The sequence below is a fragment of the Bombus flavifrons genome, chromosome 4 (genome assembly GCF_040668555.2).
Source record: "Bombus flavifrons isolate JBK064 chromosome 4, iyBomFlav1_principal, whole genome shotgun sequence".
In the NCBI taxonomy this organism is placed as follows: Eukaryota; Metazoa; Arthropoda; class Insecta; order Hymenoptera; family Apidae; genus Bombus; species Bombus flavifrons.
Window position 1 is genome coordinate 18,350,558 of NC_138445.1, and position 23,316 is coordinate 18,373,873.

Below are 23,316 nucleotides of genomic sequence, written 5' to 3' on the forward strand. Positions count from 1 at the left end.
TAGAAAGAAGTTCCATCTTAAACGGAGAGTCTGCAAACGCGAATAAAACATACTAAGCGTGTCAACAGCGATACAACCAAAATTCCCAATGGCTTTTAGCAATTTTATAAAGATCATAAAATTACGGAGTATTTGTGATTGTAACAGTGGAACGATATGAACGATCGGAAAGCAGCCCCTTCGAGGCGATACATTCGATCAGAGACAAAAGAACGTACCGCGTATGCGTTATCGGTCGCAACGGATCGTAATCATTGTTGTATAAGCGGCGTGAAACAATAAGCAAATAGACGGACGTTACGCGTGATTCATCAAGCAGGGGCCAGAAGCAGGTTATACGTGTCTCGACTGTCTTGACATTGAACTCCAGAGGCAGATGAGTACCTTGCCTTCGAGCACAATAGACGCCTCTGTAAAAGGGAACGAGCCTGCTGTCCAAAGCGCCTCTAGATTAATGCGCAGAAGGTAATCAACTTTCGCGATTGGGTATTCCCCGGCGGCGTCACTCTGTACAATCGTACAGAGCCAAGAAATTTATCTAGCAATAAAATGTTCAAGAATTTACGTAAACAGCCTATATCCTATTTGATATCACTGTGTAACAGACAATGTGAATTTTATGGGAAATTTAATAAATGTAAGTCTAACGAATGTGAAACGCTCAATTACATAGATGGCGATACCTCGAAGTACGTAATAACGAGTACCTTATCTATTACTGTATCGGTGTATTGCTCGATTATTAGTATATTGCTCGATTAATATACGTATTAATATGTTAATTAATCGTTATATTATTTATTACTATGTTAATCATTATTTATGCCTATAACCACGTGTCTTACTATACATATATATAATGGTTATGCATTTCATTACGGATTCCGTCTAGGACATGACCTTGTGTAGCATTCGAATATAATTGGAATATTTAATATGTAGATCCATTAGCATAGTCCTACATTAATCTTATTTTGAATGATATATCCTATACATACATACGTGTAAGTTTTTAAATAAATATAAGGAAGATATTACTTATTTCTTATTGAAGGATTAAATATGTATAAGTAATTAATGCATAAAACGTAATTACACGGCTATATGTAAATTTATATACATAAACATGCGATTTAAAATTAGTCGGTCTTAAATAAATACTTTCTTTTCTTTCTTATATGTTTTTTTTTTTATAAAAATACATCTACTTTCGTTTAGTCTACGAAACCTGTTTCTTTCTTATTTGCACGCAGAAATTTACGAAATGTTCGTAAGTTATTATACAGAAATGATATATTTATAATTATCAGGTATTCATTTGTAAAATCCTTTACTTTTGCGCGGCATTTAATTTTCAAGTTATTGTTAAAATTCTTTTATAAAGAAAGAAACTAGGAATTTAAATGTGCGTGGTACGTATATTGTATGAAACTTCTGCGTTGATACGAAAAATATTTTCAAATTGATATGCAAATATTTTTAATTTGTCAAATCAAGATTCCCTTCGAAAATTTCAACCCATAAAAATATATATTTTAAAATACGAATTACATACAATTGGAGTTCCAACCATTATTACGTCGTCGTACTGTGAAAAATTGTATGTAACAAACATTATATATGTATGACAGAATTAAATAACGATAAAAGAATTTTAATACTAAATCAAGTTGTTCCCGTTTTTAATTCATAAAATTTTTCATATAGAAAGCACGAAGAAGTTCTTTATCAATACCACGTGTATCACAAACAGATTAATCTCAATTGTCACACTTGCAATCGCATCTGAATAAATACTTATTCATTTTTATTATTGATTGAATGTTGTATGAAATATTTTCTCGTAGTATTTTCACTCTTTCTCGAACAGTTTTAAGATGAGGTCATACTTCCTTCGGAATGTTTTTATCGATTATCAGGTCCGATCGAATATACTATTTTTTACAGTGACTAAGATAATAATTCCTTTTGAATCATAAAATCCTAGTAGCGATTTGCGACACAATCCTTCATATTTTTCTTCTTGCAAATGGACCGCATCTTGCTAACAATTGTTTCTACGAAAGTTGTACGGAAGGTATCAATTTGTTACATGCTATCTAATAATCGATAAACCGCAAGATTATCGGTTGCATTTAATTGGTATATTTGTTTATTCAGTATTATGAGCAATTTTCTTCCCTTACGAAAAAATGGTGGATGTAATCTCGGTTATCTTTGATCGATTGTTAGATCGCGTAGAACAGGATGTAAGAACGATTACGATTCGATGTATCGATTATTATTTATGCACGTTGTAAGTCGTAGTTTTTTATTGTCGAAAACGAATCGAAAACTATTTCGTAACTTAAATCACGTTAACGGTTTATTCTGATTAATAAATCGAGAGATTTATGCGTTTAATTCTTTTAATGTCTTATATAATTTAAAGCCTTACGAACAAAGATGTGAAAAGTATAAAAGAACATAGAATTTATCGAACAAAGGACAGGAATGAAACAACAAACTAGAGGAAAGCGTTTAATTTAGTTCGGTTTAGATTTTCTTCTATAAAATATGAGAAACTTATATTTTAGGATATCATTTTTTATTTCCTAAGAATCATTTTATCGTTAAATCGTCACGACCATTATTTGCGAATAAAGCAAATATAGCGTTCACGTCTCGTAGTTGGTTAATCTCGTTTAAACATAATTCCAAATGTTCTTAATACAATAAGAAAGTAATGTAAGTACAAACGTTATTGATTTTAAATATCGTTGACCAATTCTAACGTACATAAATATTAACATTAAACGATAGTTGATCAATTGCCACGAAAACTAATTTCAATTGCAAAAAATAGGTTTAAAATTATTAGCGAAATAATTTGCTTAAGTTAACGTTATATAAACGTATCTTAGACAAAAAATTATTTAAACGTTTCATCAACTATTATATGAAAACAAGCCGTATGTCTTAAAAAAGGTTCTAATATCTTCAGCATATATAATAGCCTTTTTATTTGTTATTTTCTCCTGATACTTTACTTTAATACAACGAATTATCTTCGGTATGAATGAATTATCGATATGCAATTTAATTTGGAAAGATAAAAAATGAACATAGTACGAATGAAACATTATCTCTAGCAAGAGAAACAAACTGTCAATTATTCGTCGCAGAATCTTTTCGATAATAACATTTGGATTATACGGTTGAATAATAATATTCGGTTCAAAATTTTCCTCCATTTTATACGAATACATCGTGGGAATGAAACAACGCACGAACTTCCGTGTGTTATTAATTTTCCACAATTTCAGTCAGTCGTATAATTTTTCGCACGCCGCGCCACACGGACATCGAAACGAGCCAAGGTAAGGAAGAGATCCGAGCGAATCCTATATAAGATGGCCGAGACGCCGGTTCACTCAGTCATTCCCTCATAAGCTGCGACAACGTCTGGATCGATTAAATTTTCGCGTTCGGTAGTGTTAAAAACATATCAATTTGTTTCTTCAACGTTGTTTTCTTACTTCCGGGTAAAATGGATACGAGGATCTTGACATTGCTATTGTTTGTCAGCGTTGCGGGATCATTCGCGGAGTTACGATCCCCTCTCTTCAGAGTGCTTAGAAGTGAGTAGTCATTGAATAAACATATGCACGCACGTATTGTATATATGTACACAGAAATAAATTGTCCTTTACTAATACACGAATGGATAGACTAGTTGCTATTTAGCGAATGTTGCACTTTGTTTGACGTAAGCCGCTAAGTACACTCGCACACCTAACAATTTTGATAATTAAGAAGCAACTCTGACGAAGCAGACCAAGCGATTTAAATATAATCGTGACACGCTCTAACACTACTTTGTTCTCGCTGTTGTTCGTAATTATACCGTTTGATTCGTTTGTCGTACTTTATGGACAAAAAGCATTTATTAGAGATACTGCTAGATCGTATCGGAGTGATCGTCTTAGTTAAGCAACGATATTTCTAAGGAAATTGTTCTCTCGAGTTAAACATTTTTTCTAGCTGTGCGTTACATAACATTTCGCGTGTATTTAAATTGACATGGCAATAAAACACCGGGATTTCAGGAAAATTGCGAAATTCACGGAATATGACGTAATCGTAAAATATTAACAAACTTTCGGCAGCCAAGCATACGTGTTGATAACGGACAAATTTTTGTACTCGAATATATACGTGAATACATAGGACCGTTCGCGGAGATATCGACGTTATCCGATATCTAGAAACAGGTTTGGGTCGTTATTTACGAGGAGAACGGTCTTCCGTGAAAAAACTCCGAATTCTCACACTTGAAACTGAACTTGAAAGAAACTGATGCGTCAGTTTGGTTTTGAACAAAGTATTCTATACGCTGTTTCGTTCATCGATAATAGCAAGTATTTTCCGTCAATTATATAATTATTCCTTTATCATATTCTTATCGATCCTTTTACGCCTCTAGCATACCTTTTTAAAGAAACCATTTTTCCGAGAGAAGATTAATAAATTTGAGAATAAAATTATACAAGTAATCTTATTTCTTACGTTAAATACGTTACGTTAAATAATAAATTCCTTATGTTACCGTATTCCTCGTTAAATTTAGTTAACAGTTTAAGGACCCACCTTCGTTAGAAAGCGACGCACTCATGTATAGTAACGAAAATCAGAAATATGTCAGCAGAAAAAGAAGTTTTTTAAAGTAAGTATACTGTCAAAAGCTAAATATCATATAACTTATAAGAAGTAGTGTTGTCACATTGTGAAACTGTAATCTATATTTTGAAAACTTGCGTTATGATATTAAGTATATTTTCAATAGTCGATTACCGCTTAATCTGCAAAAAAATACAAAGAAAGGAGCATTAGTTTATCTATACTGCTTAACCAGCGCGAAATACCGGCGAATGCTCGGACGTGCATGTACCGAGAAATACTGTAAGCGGAAGATTTTCCAACCGCGATAATATCGATAATCAATATTCCTATGTGTGTACCCGCGTAACGTTAACTATCATTAACACGATGCATTCTCCTTTGCATGTAAACATCATCATGTGTCATCGCGTTCAGATAATTGGTCGTGACACCCGCGAACCATGACCTGATTTTGTTTCCAACCTTGACCCTTATTGAGATACTTTCGTTTCATTTCCTTTGCTTTTATTTCCTGCTACAGCGACCTTACGATCGACTTACGCGATACGAAATTACATTGAACTTGCTTGTAATCTTTCGAACGAGTACTATTAGGATTGGAAAGTTCCTTCGAGATACGGCTTGGAGAACCGCGTCATTCGGTTTCTATTTATCTAAAGTCGCTTTCCAAATTACGATGCGTCATAAATATTTTACTAAAAGTAAAATTTCGACGTTTGTCGGCGTTTCAAAATCTGAACTTCTGACTCTCGAACACAGGATTTTTTCCACCACGAAAAAAGATTGTCGTCGATAAAACTGGCTCTGAGTTATTGTAAAGATCGCAAATACGACGTAATGTTTATGAAGAAACTGGAACTTTAAAACTTCATACATTTCCTCGAACGAGTATCTCTCCGACTGATTTACGAAAACAATCGAGAGCGTAGGAAAATTCAAGTATAATTCGTACAGGAATTATTTTACAAGTAATTCTTATCAATTGATAGCATTTTTTCATACTCGTCATTTATTTTAGATCTTTTTCATTTCCATTCTACGATTGTCCGTATCCATTGCACGTATAGATTCCTACTTACGCGAAGAAACAGGCATGTGCACGAACGTGTTTTATCAAAGCGCTATCTGTCACATAATCTTTTTGCATGTTTAATGTTCTATGTGAAAGTAACGAAGATTATTCGATTTGAATGATTAAGGTCTTTCGAGAGAAAAAAAAAGAACAAAAGATGTGAAAGTTAACACACGTGTTTAACGTTTTATACAATGGAATTTTTCCTTTACATGCATGCAGAAGGTGAAGGAATTTCCTACAATTAAAAGCGTCTGAAACTTACCACAAAAGCATGCTGGTAGTAACAGTGAAATGCGTGAAATGTTGATCGCAAAGACACAGTGACCCGTTTGTGTAAAAACGATTAAAAAAAACGAAAAAAATGGTATTTTCTTTCTTTTCATCGACGAAGATGGATTGCACGAAGATAGACCACGCGAGATGGATTTCAATGGACTATCCAGGATGAGACGAGAATCCAGCAGTACTACCAAAAGTACAACTATACCTACGTCTACTTTGAATCCTACCAGTGCGACTCTGCCCAACATAAATTCTCAAAGCACTTCCACAAAAAAGCCAGATCCTACAACGCCTGATTCAGATCCTACGACACCTAGTCCAGATTCTACAACGTCTAATTCAGATCCTACATCTTCTAGTGCAGATTCCACAACGCCCAATTCAGATCCTACAACGCCCAATTCAGATCCTACAACGGCCAATTCAGATCCTACAACAGCCAATTCAGATCCTACTACGGCCAATTCAAATCCTACAACGCCCAATTCAGATCCTACAACGCCCAATTCAGATCCTACAACGCCCAATTCGGATCCTACAACGCCCAATTCGGATCCTACAACGCCCAATTCGGATCCTACAACGCCCAATTCGGATCCTACAAATTCCACGCCTGATTTAACTCCAAGTACTAATGAGACTCCGAAACCAAGTCCAACGAGCACACCTGATTCAAGTTCAAATACGAGTAAGACTCCCAAACCAAGTCCAACATCTGCTAAACTGACCACTCGACCGAATCGGAGATCAACGCGCGAACCACAAGCCACAACTCCCAGTCCAACTGCCGAATCTACTACGCCTAAGACTAATTCAGAAACTACAACCTCTAGTCCAACTACCAAACCTACGACACCTAACTCAGAAGCTCCAACTTCTAGTCCAAATCCCAAATCCACGCCTAAACCTGAAGCGGTGACTTCTTCTCCGACTCCTAAGACCACCACACCCATATCGGAGACCCCAACTTCTAGCCCAAATCCCGAATCCACGCCTAAACCTGAAGCGGTGACTTCTTCTCCGACTCCTAAGACCACCACACCCATATCGGAGACCCCAACTTCTAGCCCAAATCCCGAATCCACGCCTAAACCTGAAGCGGTGACTTCTTCTCCGGCTCCTAAGACTACCACACCTAAATCAGAGACTCCAACTTCTAGTCCAAATAGCGAATCCACGCCTAAACCTGAAACAGTGACTTCTTCTCCGACTCCCAAGCCTACCACACCTAAATCAGAGACTCCAACTTCTAGTCCAAATAGCGAATCCACGGATCCTAAGCCGAAGCCCATGTCGTCTAGTCCAGCTGGCAAATCTACGACGCTGAAACCAAAATCCGAGACCACAACCGCGCCTACGACAAAACAACCATCCGATTCTGGAAAAGCAACTAATCCAACATCGACAACCGCCACCCCTGTGATAGGTTCACGTTTTAATCCAGATGATGAAATTCAAGTGCCTAATAAAAAGCCTGAATCGAACCAAGCAACAAATCCAGTTCCAAACGAAGGGACAAATACAGGAACTTTCATGTATCCTGGATTCCCAACTTTCCAGTTCCCTCCGTTCTTCATGCCTTCGTTCACTCCCGACTTTTCGGTACCTTACAATCCTTACAACCCTTACTTTACACCCGATACTGGTAATAATAATGCATGGACCGCACCTAATGGCGGAGCTGGACCTGCGACATCTTTCGCTTCTGCTAGTGCATCGGCTGGAGCTTCTGCTGATAGCACAAATTTAAACGCATCGCCGTTAGGTTATCAAGGAGGATACCCTGACAACCTGAACACGGTCAACACACCTTTGGTCGTCGAACCGAACACTGGCAACGTACCGAACATGCTTAACGCAGGGGGATATGGTAGCTATGGAGGAGGTAATAATTAATAAAATGGGCAAAGTCGAACTCAAGATTACCAGCTTGAAGATTATCGGGTGGATGCATGCACTGTGCTAATTTGCGTTTAGAAAAATCTTTAATAACCATGATAAATTCGTAATGTCGAGTGTAGTGAATGGTAAAGCTGGATATTTCGCAGGCAATACGTGTAATCGTTGAAACAGGATAATTATAGGATTATAATTTTGCTATAGTATTATAAAATACTTTCAACGGTTGCTGAAGGTATTTGCATCGAAACATTTTGCGATTCTGTGTAATTATACATAGAAGATTACGAAGAAACATAGAACGGGATATAACTTTTGACGAAAAATTTATAACTGTGAACAATTAAAGAAAAAAGTTAGCATTTTTTATTTTTATTTACTTTTTTACCTTTTACTAAATATATTGTGATCTTATACTATCTTTCCTCGCTTTAAATTCCTTATTACATATTGTATTTTTCAAGATGAATGTGTCAAGAGTATCTGTCATAGTAGCTGCGTGGGAGGAAGGTAGTATAATACGATACATTATTATATTCTTTACAAATTTTTCTATACACTCGATATATTATAACTTATAACCTGTTAACGTACCGCTGCATGAACATTAAAGAGCAATCAATTTATTTTTTCTCTCTAACTATCTTTCATGTATTGTTAATATGTACTTATTACTTTATCGTTTACAGGCGCACCATACTTCGATACTGGATTTGCGTTTCCTGATTTTCAGAAACAAATGGAGGAAAATTTCAGACAATTGCAAGCTGAAATCCAAAAACAACAACAATCGTAAGTTTAATACGGTTGGTGAGGTTTTAATCGACGATTACGATCACTATTGTTAAAAAATTTCATGGAAAATTTTTTTGAAATTTTTGAACTTAATGGGCTGTTGTCGTAATGCCACTGCGTTACTTCCCAATTAAACAAAAATATATAAATATTCAGGACTTTCATTCTACATTTCCAACTTATTTTCACGTGTAGAATAATTTGTAAGCAACGCGATTTTATTATTCTCGATTTTCGTCTTAGTTTGAACCATAGAAACTACTTGACTTTACCTGAGTCAGATATTAAAGCTCCTGGTGGATAATATCTTATGTTATGCCACATAAACTCAAACATACACATGTCTTCGATCAGTACATATCTTTTTAATAAAAGTTTATTTTCCCAGTACTTATGATTCTTTATTCGCACAATAGGAATGCACATTCGTATAAGTGTTTCCAATCGACAAAAACTCCGTTAATCTGACTACAATTTTGTTCCAATAAATGGAGTTGGTATTAATGGAAATAACGTTATAGAAGCAACTGATACATAAATTTTATACATGCTTATAGGATCTTTGAAGCAACTAATCGCATAGCCACTGACGGAGCTAATGGCATCCCTGGAACACATACCGCTGTTTCTGGCATTCATTTGGGACCAGATGGCGGTTATCAAGCTGGTGCAATTAATCCAGTAAGTTTCAAGAGTTTACACTTACCATATATTACCTTCTCAATTTACTAGTACTTCTTAAAACGCGTTTAGATCAAACGAGCAAAAACGTAGAGCAGGAATTAGAGCATTCGTTCGAGCTTGCGTAAAATCACTTACGCCAAAAGAGCTTCTTCACGATGAATACGAGTGAAGAAACACCAAATGCAGAAGAAACGCTATTTTCGCTTTAATTTTGCTGAAATGAGGGAAGAACGGGCGTTCGTTCGCTTGGTCTAAACGTAAATAGGTTTATAGAACCTAGGTTCACAAATAATAGGATACTTACAGGAAATAAGAGCAGGGAGAGAAAATACAGTACAAAAAAATAAATTAATAAATTAGTACTTTAGTATTTATGAATCTACGAAGTATGAATAACTCTTTGAATTAAACTTTACCTTTTATACTCGTATATGAGATGAAAAAGAACTCGATCGGTATTCTTGCTGTTGAGGCTAATTGAAGCAATCGATTAACTTATCGTTCGTTATCACTAGACTGTGGATATTTATGCAGATGCATATTTTATGAACAGAACTAAAATAACAGAACTCCAATAGAGATTTGTTTCACTACTAAATATAGCAACAAGTAGATACCATTGGATATTTTATATATTTTTGCATATATGTCTATTAGACAGTCTCTAATTGTTGTTGTTGCAAAGATTATCATTATTTGGAGGTATTGTTTACCGAGGAAAATTTATTCTTAATCTTTCAGGTTGCACCGGGAATAGAATCCAGATTCGCCGATGAACTTCCTCCACCGTCTAGCAATAATTACGGAGTGTTTTCCAGCTCTAGCTCTCACACCTTGGTTGGTCCGGATGGAAAAACAATCTCTCGCAAATCTTCGACAACAGGTGTAAATGATAACGGAAAAATTACTTACCGAACAGTCCAAGAGTAAAATGTACGTCCTCGGTTGGATTTACATTATCATTGATCTTCAATGGAACGAGTTAATACCGCGATAAAACACGATTGTTTTCTTTTACCCTTTTAAACCCAACATTCTCTGTAACTCAGGATTATAGATAATATTTTTAATCGTTTACTTACCAAATATACATAAATGGTTGGCGTAAAAATACTCATTGTACTCAAGTAAACACCCAGAGTATAAGGCGCATAAAACTATTTGACGCGCAATTGTCCACGAATAGTTAAGTAATTAAATCTGTGGTTAAGTTCATAGATTACTTAGTACGCTCAGATACTCCATTCTAAAGTTCTCAAAAACTTAATTTCCCTACTAGACCCTCGACTAGAATATTCTATTATGGATATATAGAATAGAATAGCATTCTTTTCACTCGTTTAACGTGGTATAACTTTACTCTCTATGTACAAATTCCACCGTTTACAAGTATTAGGAGTTCTTAATATCATAGAAAACGTGACAATTGACCAAGATCATTAAGGATCGGATTAATGAGTCAGAATTATGTGCGAAAATTTGTGCAAGTTGTTTACGAGAGTTGTAAGAAAATAATGAATTGATAATTCCATGTGTTGACGTAGACCACCTTTTGATTCAAATCTCGCTGGGAAAATTTTTAATCAATTCGATTGAATCAAAGGACGTTAAAAGAAAAATGCCGCTGAAAATTTGAATCTGATGGAATTATTCGTAAAAGCAAGATTTATAATAATAATAAATGAGATTCATAAATGCATGAAACAGAAAAACAGAAAATGTAACGGAATATCTGATAGTATAAATGCCAAGATCGATCAATAGTGGAAAGAGAAGAAAATATAGATAAGGGAAAAGCTTCGATCTATTGCTTATAACCGAGTAGACCATGGATTTTTATGCAAATTATATAATATTTTTATGAATGCAAGTAATGCGTAAACGCATAAAAATCCATAGTTTACCGATGAAGTTCTGAACGAAGTAATAATCCTAGATTTTCAGCAAGTTCCTAATGATTTGTTTTGCTTACCTTGATTTCTATAGGTGTTCTAATAGCTGCGAATGGGACAATATCTATATCTAAATGCCTGTAGAAACATTTGTGAATATTTCTTGTCTCGTTTGAAATCTTTTTGTAAAGCAATCAAGTAAATATAAAGTCGTTATTTGTATTTTATTAAACACGACGATATTGTTCACAAGAGGAACGTCGTACATTAATAATTTCTTGATTTTTATTCCTTGTTCCATTGAGTTTTGCTAAGAGGCGGTTCTATTTTGTCGTCAACAACAGGTTTAATTCGAGGTCTTTGAAAACTCCTTCGGCCTTGGTACCAAGGTTCACCGCCTTGGTAACGACTTTGGATCTAAAACATTTTATTATTTATATATCTCTATATCGATACTTAGAACATATTATTGTCTATGTCTCGAAATTTTGCGAAATAAAAATTTAACGAAAATGTTTCATCGCATGAAACTTTAACGATTTAACGTAAAGATTTTATATTAACTCATTAACATCGGGAGACGTGAATCGACGTCTTATGTTTTTCAAGAGTTGCCGACGGCAGACACGAGGCGACGTTTTTTATTTTTGTCAGCGTTGACGCACTTTCCATTTACATATTTACCTTGCAAAATTGCGCAGGAGATGAGACTACGAACAAAGTGTTAAAAGACACTCTGACATTATAATATATACATTCGTAGATAGATATTGTTCGTACGTGAATTTTTTATCGATATCACTGAGTCGTGGGTGTTCCGTAACTTAAAGCAAAAGATTCCGAGAAATACAAGAGCATTTATAGAATCTTTTCCTTAATACATTACGTATGTTATAAAAGATTTTACATAAAGTTCGTTAAAGTTCCAAGATACTTATTGCAAACGTACACTTCTTAAGGATTTCAAAATTATTTGGACAGTCGACTCTTCATCATATTATTAATAGTAAGCCTCGTATATTTAGAAGGAGCAGTTCTAGCGCTACATTCGAGGCAAGTATACTCACAGTGTATATCAATTTTTCTATTTAGACATAAACTACCGTAGTATGCAGTACATAATACTACAAATGTTACCTATGATTAGTTTCGTTAACTGTTTAAAAATATAAATTATTTCATAAATCTCTATTAAGTTTCACGTGGGAATTAATAACAGATTAGAGCTTAGAATAGCGCTATTTAAAATAGAGACTGGAATTAAAGATTACTTATTAATTAATATAATTAGCGTTACCTGTGGAGTATTGTATAAGTATGTCGATGGACGTGAACGATTTAGATGACGAAGACCAAGATCATACGTATTTGCTACACCACGAACTCCGTCCACAATTGGAATATCATTCGTCTTAAAATCAGCCTCTAATTTTGTTGTTACGGTAAGATGAACGTCAGTTACAATGTTACCTTCGTTATTGAGTCTTGACGAGACTGAGATGTTACAAATCCCATTTTTGCATACGTCTATGCCGGACTTTGTTCCATTTTCATTCACAATAATTTGAATATTATTAATAACAGTTGGCTGCTTCGTCGAATCGTCCTGGAAATATTTCATTTCGATCTCCATCTTCTTGTTTAACACATTACAAACAGTTCTTCGAATATAAAACGGTAAAATTACTTACTTGTATAAAATGACTCCTTTTTTTATTCGACATTCTAAACGCATTCTCACTGTTTATCGCGAAGATAAAAGATTTAGGAATCCGTCGAGTCGTTGCTAATTGATCGTTAACTTGGTTTAAATTAAGAGAATCTTTCGAGTAGAAATCGTTCGAATCTCGTTCATTTTCTTGAGAATCAAATACAATCTGCGAAGAAATCTCTATGCACGATATATAACTTTCCCATGCAAACACCGTCAAAAAAACGAAAAGAACAATCTCTCTTATTCGTTTCTCCATTGTTTCTTCGATTGGTACTATTTTTTCGAGCAGAGTTTTCGATGTTGTACGAAGGAATAGCTCCGAGGAAGGGATAAGTATTCAAACAGGATGTATACATACATATAGTAATGACAGTGATTGCTGTACGTGTGCAAGAAAATTACAGTGACCTCCGTGGATCTAAGTGGCATAAAAAAAGGGAAGACTTAACCGAAAGCGAAAAGTGTGCTGTCTGAGAAATCGGTGATCTTAATTACCTCTTAAAACGTTAGGTAACACGAAATCCAAATGAATATTAAGCATTTGGGTTTTATGACTAATTAGTGCGAACATGATTGTATGCAAATTAAAAGAAGGAACAACGCAATATGTTATTTTTTCAATGAATTGCTTCCTCTACATGTTAGTCTTACTAACACTTCTTTACGTTATATCATTGCTTACGTGTCAATGAGATTCTTTTGATATACAAGATATCCCAGATTTTTCTAGTTTTACTTTTATATATATGGGATTTGGAATATATTTGGAATTTGTTGTTATTTCTTAAAGAACCTATATTTAATAATACGTTATTGCTAATTTGCGGAAAAAAATTAATGCGATTTCAAATCATTGATATTAGCTAATACTGGCTGACTTCCTTCCTCCTCTCAAAAATTTCGTTAAATAATTTTGCATAAAAGATGCGTAATAGACATGTACAAACGTAGTAAAAATAATTGAATGCAAATCGAAGTTTAAAAATTCTAACTCTAAATCACGATGTAAAATTGAATCTCTACGAATGTTTCTTTTCAGTATACTACTATACCGGTATACTAAGAGAATATATTTACTTTCAAATAGATACTTAGTACAAGGATATCAATAACGATATAAATATTTATTGCCGTAAGTATCGAGAAAATATACACGATCATTGTTTGATTTTCACAACTTCTTCAAAGAAGATTTAAAAACGAGAGTACGTGTAAAGTCGTGCGTATTGAATAGAACCCTCGCGGCGAAACTAAAAAGACACGCGGCGTGCGCGAATGACGTTGTGTTGCTCTTTCGACATGAAGAATAAAGGATGACTACTCTGAAATGCACCCCGTTACAGTACGGCCAGAGTCAGTACACAGAGATTGAAACAATCTCAAATCCCGTCGTTTACATCTAACGTTTGACTAAGCCCCTATGCAAACGAAGGGTCGTGGAAGCTCATTGAAATTCATTAAAACCCTCGTTGCGTCGATCCACTCTTTCAACTTTCTTATAGCTTGAGCAGAATTTGATAAAAGCGGACATTACACGATGTTTATTATCGTTCTTGATCCCATAGTTCTACTACTGTTCGTAAATAAATTAAATAAATTAATGTAAATTAACGACTAATTAATGCATTTATATATTTACTGTCTTCTTATGAAATCTGCTTATTATAAATTCAAATCATCTATTAAAAAACAGAAATAATATATGTATAGAGTGTTTGAAAATGATATCCTGTTAGATGCAAGAAGAATGGCATTTATCGTCGCACGTAGATACCCTGATGTTCCTTTCTTCGTTTCTTCGTTGCTATTTAGGAAGATAACGAGGATATCTAAGAGTCGATTTTTAACTGAATTTACATATCCCAATGGATTACATTTAACTAATTATACGAAAGAATTGCGAAAGAACGAAAAAAATATGGGAAACCGTCAGAAGACAATAATTAATTACAGTCGCGTGATTTATAAATCCTCGGAAATGTTATTTTTTTATCGTGGAAGATGTACCCGATTGTACGCGAAACAGAGGCAGCGAGAGACACCAGAAAATTAGACACAAGCTCATCTGTCATTTTAAACAAGACGTCACGGTAGGAAGGTACCCCATTAATTTTGTCAACCGACGTTCCCAGCGCTGGGTGCACGAATTACAGGAGTCGTTTAACCAGACGATATCTCACGATTTGATGAACGATTTCCGAGAAAACAAAAACTCTTTCGGCGTCGAGAATTCTGCCTCGGCTCTGTTGCTTCAGCCACGATGAAGAAACGCCAAAAATAACTAGTCGAAGGAATCAGGCGACTTTCATCGAGAAAGGGAGGAGAGCTTTACGGTGTTATCGGTTCTCGGCGAAGAAACAGCGAATAACAGGCGTGTGTATTATATCGCTTTATTATGACTGCAACATCTGCGATTTGTACATAACGTCTTTCGCACAATCTCTTTTCGCTTACTATGTACACAGCTTTCGTCAAGATAGAACCGTGTTACGATTCTCTAATTATAGCTAACGCTTACACATATACATATATGTAAATATATACAAAAATACAAAATAGGTATTGGCACACTCGAAACACTCATCATGTGGCAAGCGAAGCGTATCACATCGTTTAAAAATGTCCAACACGTTTTTGCTCGATTACACGACTTCCTGAGTAAGGAATTGGCAGTTTACGCTGATGCAGGGCTTGGCAGTTCTTTGATACGTTGGATATGCATGATGATATTTCGCCGAATAAGCGATATACTGCCAGGTAAATATTCGATTCAGTCTTAACATGGAAATAAATTATGCGTTACATACATCAAATTTCTACCGTGACTCGTTGCTGACTGCTATTATAAAGATTACGTGCTTGCGTCTATTTAATACTCTTTTCACAATACATTACACAATAGACTCTACAAAAACGAGTTTTACGATCCAAGTGCCTATAACTTTTAAAACACTCGATTCGATTCTCTTTCTTACAAAATACATATGAAACTACGTGCCTATAGCCACGAATATTTGCTTGACTTTCTGAAAATCTTAAAATTATCGTTTAAGTACTACTATTATATACATGTTCCATCAACGATCTTTTTTTCTCAGTCACGTTTGTAAATTTTAGAAATCTTTCGGACACAAGATCTATTTATTTTGTACGAACTGTATTCGATTTCAATCGTATAACGATTAGACGTATCTGGTCAATTGAGTGTGGAAATCTTGAAGACAGACTATCAGTTGGCTAAACGTCGGTCTTTCGTCCGCGGACATTGCCCAACAATAAGCCATAACTGCGAACAGCTCATCGGGACAATTTATTGGTTGTGCTAATCTATACCCATCTCTGAGGTAAGAAGCCATTTCAAACGCGTCGACTTCCACGTACGGTTGCTGTGCTAACGTCGTAAGTTCCCATAATAAGACTCCGAATGCCCACTGGAACATTAATAAATATATATTAATATTTTCTTCTCTTAATAACAAATTTATGTTAAATTTGTAACAAAATTTATATAATTTCTGAAGATAATAGGAAGTTATAGAACAATCGTAGTTGTTCGACAACCTTTGGCAACCTCATATTCGTAAAAGTTTGAATAATACCGATAAATTGAAACGAAGATCGAAATATAATTAATTCTCTTTTTATCGATTTACTTTTATTATATGCGTAAGCAAAAGTAATAAAAACTTCGTGCGACTTCGGTTCTTGAGTTGATAAAAAATTTCCAAAGAAAGTTGATTTACTCACAACGTCAGAAGCAGTGCTGAACGCTTTATTAAGCAAACTTTCAATGGCAAGCCACTTTATCGGGCGATTCTCGTTGTCGCCGAGGCAGTGATAATCCTGCGGGAACAGGTCTCTGGCTAAAGCGTTGTCCGTGATTTGAACCCTCAGATCATCGTCAACCCTAATGAAATACAACATTGATCGTTAAACATCTTCGAGGTGTACTAACTGCCAATACAAATGCTAAGGTGCAGGGCAAAAGAGCAAATAAGCTAAACGTGGCTTGGTTTAAATTTGTCGACTGGTTCGCGTGGTAATGCAAAAAGTCGCGCAAAAAGGATCTACCAAGAGGAGCATTAAGGCCATCTCCGCGAGGCGAAACAGTAACAGTCGGTAATTAAAGCAGTCTCGAGCCACTGTATTTATTGCTAATTAATGCCGCACGGCCAATTAATATCGCAACGAAACGTAACAACCTTAGCTTTATAACGCTTCAACCGATGCTTCGCTAAAATATTCAGTGCGGTATATAAGTTATAAAAGATCGCTTTTACGCTCGAGCAGAAATTTAAAAAATCCGGTGCAATTAGAATTTCCATGTTAATGAGACATCCGTGAAAAATTGTCAAGTACGCGTGAAATCCAGTTGACCGTCTATTTATAGATGTATGAATAACTATAAATAAAAAGTAAAATGTTTGTGCTAGAAGCAAGGTTTTAAATAATTCTGCTTTTTACTTACACGCAATTCCTAGCGGCCAAGTCTCTGTGCACCAGTCTCTTTCTATGAAGATACTGGACCCCTTTGGCAGCTTGAAGGGCCATTTCCACGACTTCTTGCGTGGTGAGTGCTCTCGGTGGCCCTTCGCTGCTCAACTTGCACCTCAGCAAGAACCTCTTCATGTTCTTGTAACCAGTGTGCGGATACAAGAGAAAAGGCGCGCTTCTGTCTTCGATGGAGACTCCCAAAACAGGAAGCAACGCTGGATGACTCAAACCGTATAACGCTAAACCCTCCCGTAATAGAAGAGCAACCTTCAAAGCAAAGACAATGAACTCGATCAAAACTCGTGTATATAAGTATATAAAGTCGTATAATAACGCGATAATAACATGGCGATACTACTCGGAACTAATTGCAAGTGAATTAAGAGGAAACTTGGTATGCTATAATTTCATTAATAACGTTGGAAGAAGACAAGTTAATTGGCAGACGAAGGAAAAAATACTTACTTGTGATTGTGATGCATGTTCGGCAGCAGTTTTCACTAGGACATCCCTCGGGGAGGACGCACCCTCTTCGTGATAACTGCCTCTATACACGCGACCGAATGTGCCTTCCATTTCGATGCTGAGGAGGCGTACCCTGCATCTGTAACAAGTGCGAAACATGATTACTTCGGGATTCGTGACTGCACCATCAACAAAACCAATAATTATTTCGTACAGACTCTGGAGTCCTTCTTTACAAAATTATTGGGAGGTTGAAACGATCGGCCGAGTATCGGAACGGAAGCAGCCTGAATAATCGAAACAGATTAACGTAAGTACTTCAAATCTTTTTTTACATTCGTGTATGCTTTCGGTCTTCCCATCTATACCTGCCAAAAACTGGATAAATTTGCTCCTGGGATACTTCACTCCCGTAATTTAATTTTTCCCGTATGTGTATGTATTTATTATTAGACTACGGATATTTATGCAAATTTATGACATTTTCATGAAAATAATGGCACGAGCAGAACTACGATAGAGATTTGTTTTATTTATTTAATGTTATAGAGAGTATAGTATTTTGGATATATTATATATTTCTTCGTACATATTCTATGTATTTTTATGTTTTTAAGTTTTTCATAAACGCATAAAAGTTACCAATCCATTCGATATTAACATTTATAGCGTTAAAAATATGAATACTCTCTGCTTGAATAATTATTTATTATCAGATACGATTATATTTTATTTCATTAAATATAAGTAAATATCTATAGTATAGGTTTTCAGTAAAACTCATAGTCCATTTAAAAAATCAGGTTTACGTAAAATCCTCAATCTTGTGTGATAAAAAATTAACCCTAACATAAATAAGAACATTTATAAAAGATCAACATATAAGTGCTTTACATCGCTTTCGTTATCGACATAGTTCGTTCAATGCTTCAATAATCTTATTAGATACGGATTAATTATCGTATTTGTTAAGTATCGAGCGTGAGAGCGTTGTTCCACTTGTAATACTTTAGCTAAAGAGATATTATCTACCTTTGAACTGTAATTTCTTGAATCCTTTCGTGCAATTCTCGACTAGGTCGATCGTCTAATCTTCTGTAAGTAGAAGTGGATGTTGCAGAAGCAGGTGGAGGTGTCTCAGGTGATAAAAAGGTCTGTGCTGGTCCGACTCCAGTGCCTCTTTCCACACTACACGCAGAACTGAGACCCCTCGATTCTCTTAAATAGCAAACGTAATTTCATATGAAATTAAATACGTTTAAAAAATTTATGAATTTAATTGGTATATAACCCTTTATCGTCGTTTTCTTTTTTTAACCAATATATCGATTTAACATCAAAAAGCAAATTAAATTGGGAAAATCTCTTTCTTATATGTATACGAGAAATATAGATAGAAAAGCAATAATTAGTAGTTTCTAATAAATAATAAAAATACTAGTCTGTAAAATATTAAGAATAATTAATGACTACGTGATTTTTGAAATCACTTACTGAAGAGGATCTCGATGCCTCCTAGTCTTCTTGTCACGCACATAATAAGCAATAACGAGAACAAAAATCGCTGCGATGAACGCGCAAGCACAACCGATAGCAGCGTAAAACACCTGTCCGCCAGAAGAGGATCCGGAAGCTGCGACAAGAACTTCTTCCGCTCCTATGTTACTTTTATCCTTCAGACAGATTTTCTTTCGTTTAAAGTCCAAACTGGTCGTGTTTCTTCTCGACAGGGAGACATTTATCCGAAGACTCAAGTCGACCTCCGCGTCATATGGGCCACAATGCAATGCCAAAGCCCAAGTCTGCAGTCCACCGACTGGAATTTCACCAGCCTGTGATATATTCAGGGAACTACTCAAGGCTGATGGATTGCTGATGTCTACCGACATTGTATACGGCAACTGAAAAGTTCGAGATTATTAAATATTTATAAAGGCGTTACTAACTTAAACATAGAATAAATTCAGTTATTGAGAATGGAACAAAGCAACGGAATGTCGATCGAAGTAAATTATTTGTAATACTTTGCTGCAGAATTTATAAATTATATAATAAAATAGCTGTGTATCGTTAATATACTTTACACGCTTGTACCGAATACTTTGAAAGTTCATATGATCTTTCATTGGCGACTTTTCATAATGATCCAATAATATCCAGAATATACGTCAGTATAATAAGTTTCAAATAGTATAATCAGGAAATTTTTCAAAACTTTTCGCATTGAATAATCTGGAATGAGAAAGGATATATTTTCTCTGGCGAATCGGTAGAATAAACAAAAAAATTGTTCATCCGTGCGACCCAAATTGCAATTTCACGTATCTCAGCGCGACTCGCTAAATGAACACAAATGAACTCGCATTTCCGTGCCGAGTCACGCGTTTACGCGCACCTGTTTCGAGCGAAATGTGCAATTTCCCGGCGGATCCATGAAAAAAAGGAAGGTACGGTAAATGCAAATCACTGGAAATTTCTGATCTACATAGACTGTTTCCGCGTGTAAGGGGAAGAACAAAGAACGAATTGGTAGAGAAGAAATAAAGAAAGTAGTGTAGAAACGGAAGAAAGTAAAGTGGAAGCAAGGTAAAAGGTATTGCTTTTTAAGAATCGATGAAGGGCGGGTAGAACAATAAACAAATGGAAGAGAGTCGGAGGACCGAAGGGGTGAGAGTTGTTACTACTTGCTCGTAATCACGCGAACGTTGAACCTTCCTATAATCTGAAACGTACCATTCTCGGAAGACAATTTGCGCCCAGTGGAGGGCAAAGTGAATCTAGAAGACCGCGAGCGAGAGAAGCCCGGGGGATAAGAGAAAGGAAGAGATGGAGGGAAGGAGGGGGACGAGGAAGAAAAGAAGAGGGGAAAAGAGATGCTAGATGAAAGAAAGAGGAGCTCGGTTGAAGCCGAAGAGCTCGTAGCTGATTACCAGCTCGCAATGATGATCGGTTCCCAACTAGCCGCGGAGAAGGCACCTCGTCAACTTGCCTGCTTGTCGCTACCATGCTACACTCCGTACGCTACACGCTATACGCTGCACGCTTTGCGCTGTATACGTTATAGGCTACTTCAACTTGCGGTCTTTTATGACCACGAGCGACCAACTACGTGCTGACAGTGAATGCCTCTGTAAACCGGCTAACCATTCGACTTAAACTGTCAGGAATTTTTTATGATTTTTTTCTCTCCATTTTCTGAACGCCTCAAAACAACCCGAGACTTTGCAAGAAACTCGCCAAACAACGCGGCAGCGTGAAATTTTACGAACGTGCCGTGTTTCTGAGGATGATTCTTTTCCTAGAATTGCCTCGGCAAATATTTTACTTAAAATATGCCACTCGCAGATTATCGACCGCGAAAACGGCAATACTAAATTCTCCGAATTGAAAAGCAAAATTTACATTTTTGGATACTTCTATAAGCATTTAAAGACAAAATATGTAATGATAAATAAATAGGTATGTAAATGAAAATAATGAGAGCAGAAATTCATCTCATATAGTATTTTTATACTTTTAGAATGATCTAATTTTGAGCATAATATTTACCTACCTTATTTATGTAAATTGGCATGTTTCTCAGATTTATATTATATTTATAATATTTATACTATTTCTTGTATTATATATATATTTTTTTACAATAAAATTTTACCAGTGTCATACATATTACATTCTTTGCTTTATCGAAATGTTAAGTTGTTTTAATAAAAAGGATACATGCTTTAATCTACAAGAGAAGCGGACACCTTTTCCCCGTAATAAAGACTTTTCTTTATTAAGCTTGGATTCATTAACGCGAAATTTACTTTTGCCTTTGGAGATAATTCTTAAAATTAGAAGTATTCAAGAGAAAGCTCGCAAAGTGTACTGAAATAATATTATCTTAGTTTCGGTATAACGTTATTCGTATCTTTGAATATCACAATGCTGCAATATAATAAACGAATAACGTAACCACGATGTTGTACTGTACTGAGAAAATGTTAATTATACCGCACGATGTTTCAAATCATATAGAATAGACTTCCTAACTAACGTCAACCTTTTCAAAATATACTGCAATCTCATCCATATTCGATCTTCAGCACTATTTAATTTGAAATTGATGAGATACTAATCGAATCAGTAGTGTATGTTAATTTTTATAAAATCGTGTGCTAACCATTATGGTATAAAATGATGTATCGTGTTAGATAGTCGAGAAAGATCGTAGCGCTTCTTACATTGTGTTCTGTTATATTCTACATACTCTATATCCGGTGAAATGTGACGAGAATTATTTATTACGAACTCTTACAAAATACTATTTAACCTCAAATGTGTGCCACCTAAAGAATGAAGTTTGGTATAACGTCTGGCAGACAGTCGTCTTTTAACAAAAACGAAAGGCCATATATTTCGATGAAAAGTAAATTAAAATTGTTGGATCTTAACTCGAATGTTTAACATTTACCAAGAATTTTTCCTATCGCATGATTATCATATTTTCTGGCTTTTACAAAAAAAAATTTGTATAGTAAGAAACTGATTTTTCGAAATTATGATCTCACAGCAACCCAACAAATAGCAAAAATTTATTGAGAGAAACGGTTCCTATACGTCGCATCTCGTAACTATAAAATTATTCAAAACTTTCGATATTTATGTCGTGATTAAATATGCAACATTTACAACCGCACTGAGAAATAGTCTATCTCTTTTTTCTCAAAAAAAAAAAAGGGATAAATTATATTCAGTAGAAAAAAGAAAAATGATGGAAAGTTAATTTATTCTCGTTTCAGAACTACAGAGCAAATATAGCACTAAAATTAAACTCACAAATAATAAAATGAAATTGTAACAATCATTTAGTAGTACGCAGATCACCCCTCTAATTTCAATAAATTTACCTGTTAGATTTTGCATACTGCTACATAATCAGATCTGGTTGCGTTATGTCTTGTGCCTCGTATCTCTACAAGGATTAGAAAATTTACATTGTTTTTATAGTTATGAGTGTTTTATTTAAATAACTCGAACGTTAATTATAGATTATAATCGTAATAGTCTTTAGTTATTCTAGTACACAGCAGAAAATATACGTACGCAATCTTATGCGTTTAACTTTTTGTTCGTTTACTAAGTCATGAAGATAATACGATATTGAGAAGTATTACTTGTGTACGAGTTCGTAGAAAACGATCGAAAGTACAGTGACGAATGAATTATTAGTGTGTTGGGGAAAATGCTTTTTGCTAACGCGCTCTCGTTGAGGACGATGGTACTTTGACAAAGTGGCGGCGAAAAGTGGACAGAATGCAGCACAGTGTCGGATTGACTCGTCGACGATGTGCGGAAAAAAAAAGAACAGA

General features: G+C 35.3%; 3 protein-coding genes across 3 annotated transcripts in view; 1 reads left to right on the forward strand and 2 right to left on the reverse strand.

Moving 5' to 3' along the window:
* The first annotated feature begins 6,181 nt into the window (after positions 1 to 6,181).
* Positions 6,182 to 11,547, forward strand: LOC138179124 (proteoglycan 4). The gene is made up of 4 exons (XM_069111574.1): positions 6,182 to 7,904; positions 8,608 to 8,710; positions 9,271 to 9,394; positions 10,139 to 11,547. The coding sequence occupies exons 1-4, from the start codon at positions 6,182 to 6,184 to the stop codon at positions 10,325 to 10,327; spliced, it is 2,139 nt and encodes a 712-aa protein (XP_068967675.1). The 3' UTR covers positions 10,328 to 11,547.
* On the reverse strand, positions 10,962 to 13,537 carry LOC138179498 (uncharacterized). Its single transcript, XM_069112351.1, has 3 exons — positions 12,981 to 13,537; positions 12,587 to 12,895; positions 10,962 to 11,706 (listed from the first exon to the last, which is right to left on the reverse strand). Exons 1-3 carry the CDS (start codon positions 13,257 to 13,259, stop codon positions 11,575 to 11,577), a joined length of 720 nt encoding a protein of 239 aa, XP_068968452.1. The 5' UTR covers positions 13,260 to 13,537; the 3' UTR covers positions 10,962 to 11,574.
* Positions 13,538 to 15,377: 1,840 nt separating this feature from the next.
* dnt (tyrosine-protein kinase Dnt) overlaps positions 15,378 to 23,316 on the reverse strand; it is a 28,804-nt gene continuing 20,865 nt past the window's right edge. Inside the window, exons 3-8 of the mRNA XM_069112350.1 lie at positions 19,457 to 19,863; positions 18,995 to 19,180; positions 17,963 to 18,101; positions 17,472 to 17,764; positions 16,751 to 16,910; positions 15,378 to 16,434 (exon numbers count right to left, since the gene is read on the reverse strand). Coding sequence (XP_068968451.1) covers positions 16,186 to 16,434; positions 16,751 to 16,910; positions 17,472 to 17,764; positions 17,963 to 18,101; positions 18,995 to 19,180; positions 19,457 to 19,863 — 1,434 coding nt within the window. The 3' untranslated portion in view covers positions 15,378 to 16,185. The remainder of the gene's footprint in view (positions 16,435 to 16,750; positions 16,911 to 17,471; positions 17,765 to 17,962; positions 18,102 to 18,994; positions 19,181 to 19,456; positions 19,864 to 23,316) is intronic.

Bases quoted from the DNA above. Each gene is read 5' to 3' on its own strand.
- LOC138179498 (XM_069112351.1), bottom strand. From the start codon at position 13,259: ATGGAGAAACGAATAAGAGAGATTGTTCTTTTCGTTTTTTTGACGGTG. The intron at 12,896-12,980 runs GTAAGTAATTTT...AAATATTTCCAG, and splicing joins AAAGGAGTCATTTTATACAA to GACGATTCGACGAAGCAGCC. The intron at 11,707-12,586 runs GTAACGCTAATT...AAAATGTTTTAG, and splicing joins ACTTATACAATACTCCACAG to ATCCAAAGTCGTTACCAAGG.
- LOC138179124 (XM_069111574.1), top strand. From the start codon at position 6,182: ATGAGACGAGAATCCAGCAGTACTACCAAAAGTACAACTATACCTACG. The intron at 7,905-8,607 runs GTAATAATTAAT...TATCGTTTACAG, and splicing joins ATATGGTAGCTATGGAGGAG to GCGCACCATACTTCGATACT. The intron at 9,395-10,138 runs GTAAGTTTCAAG...TTAATCTTTCAG, and splicing joins AAGCTGGTGCAATTAATCCA to GTTGCACCGGGAATAGAATC.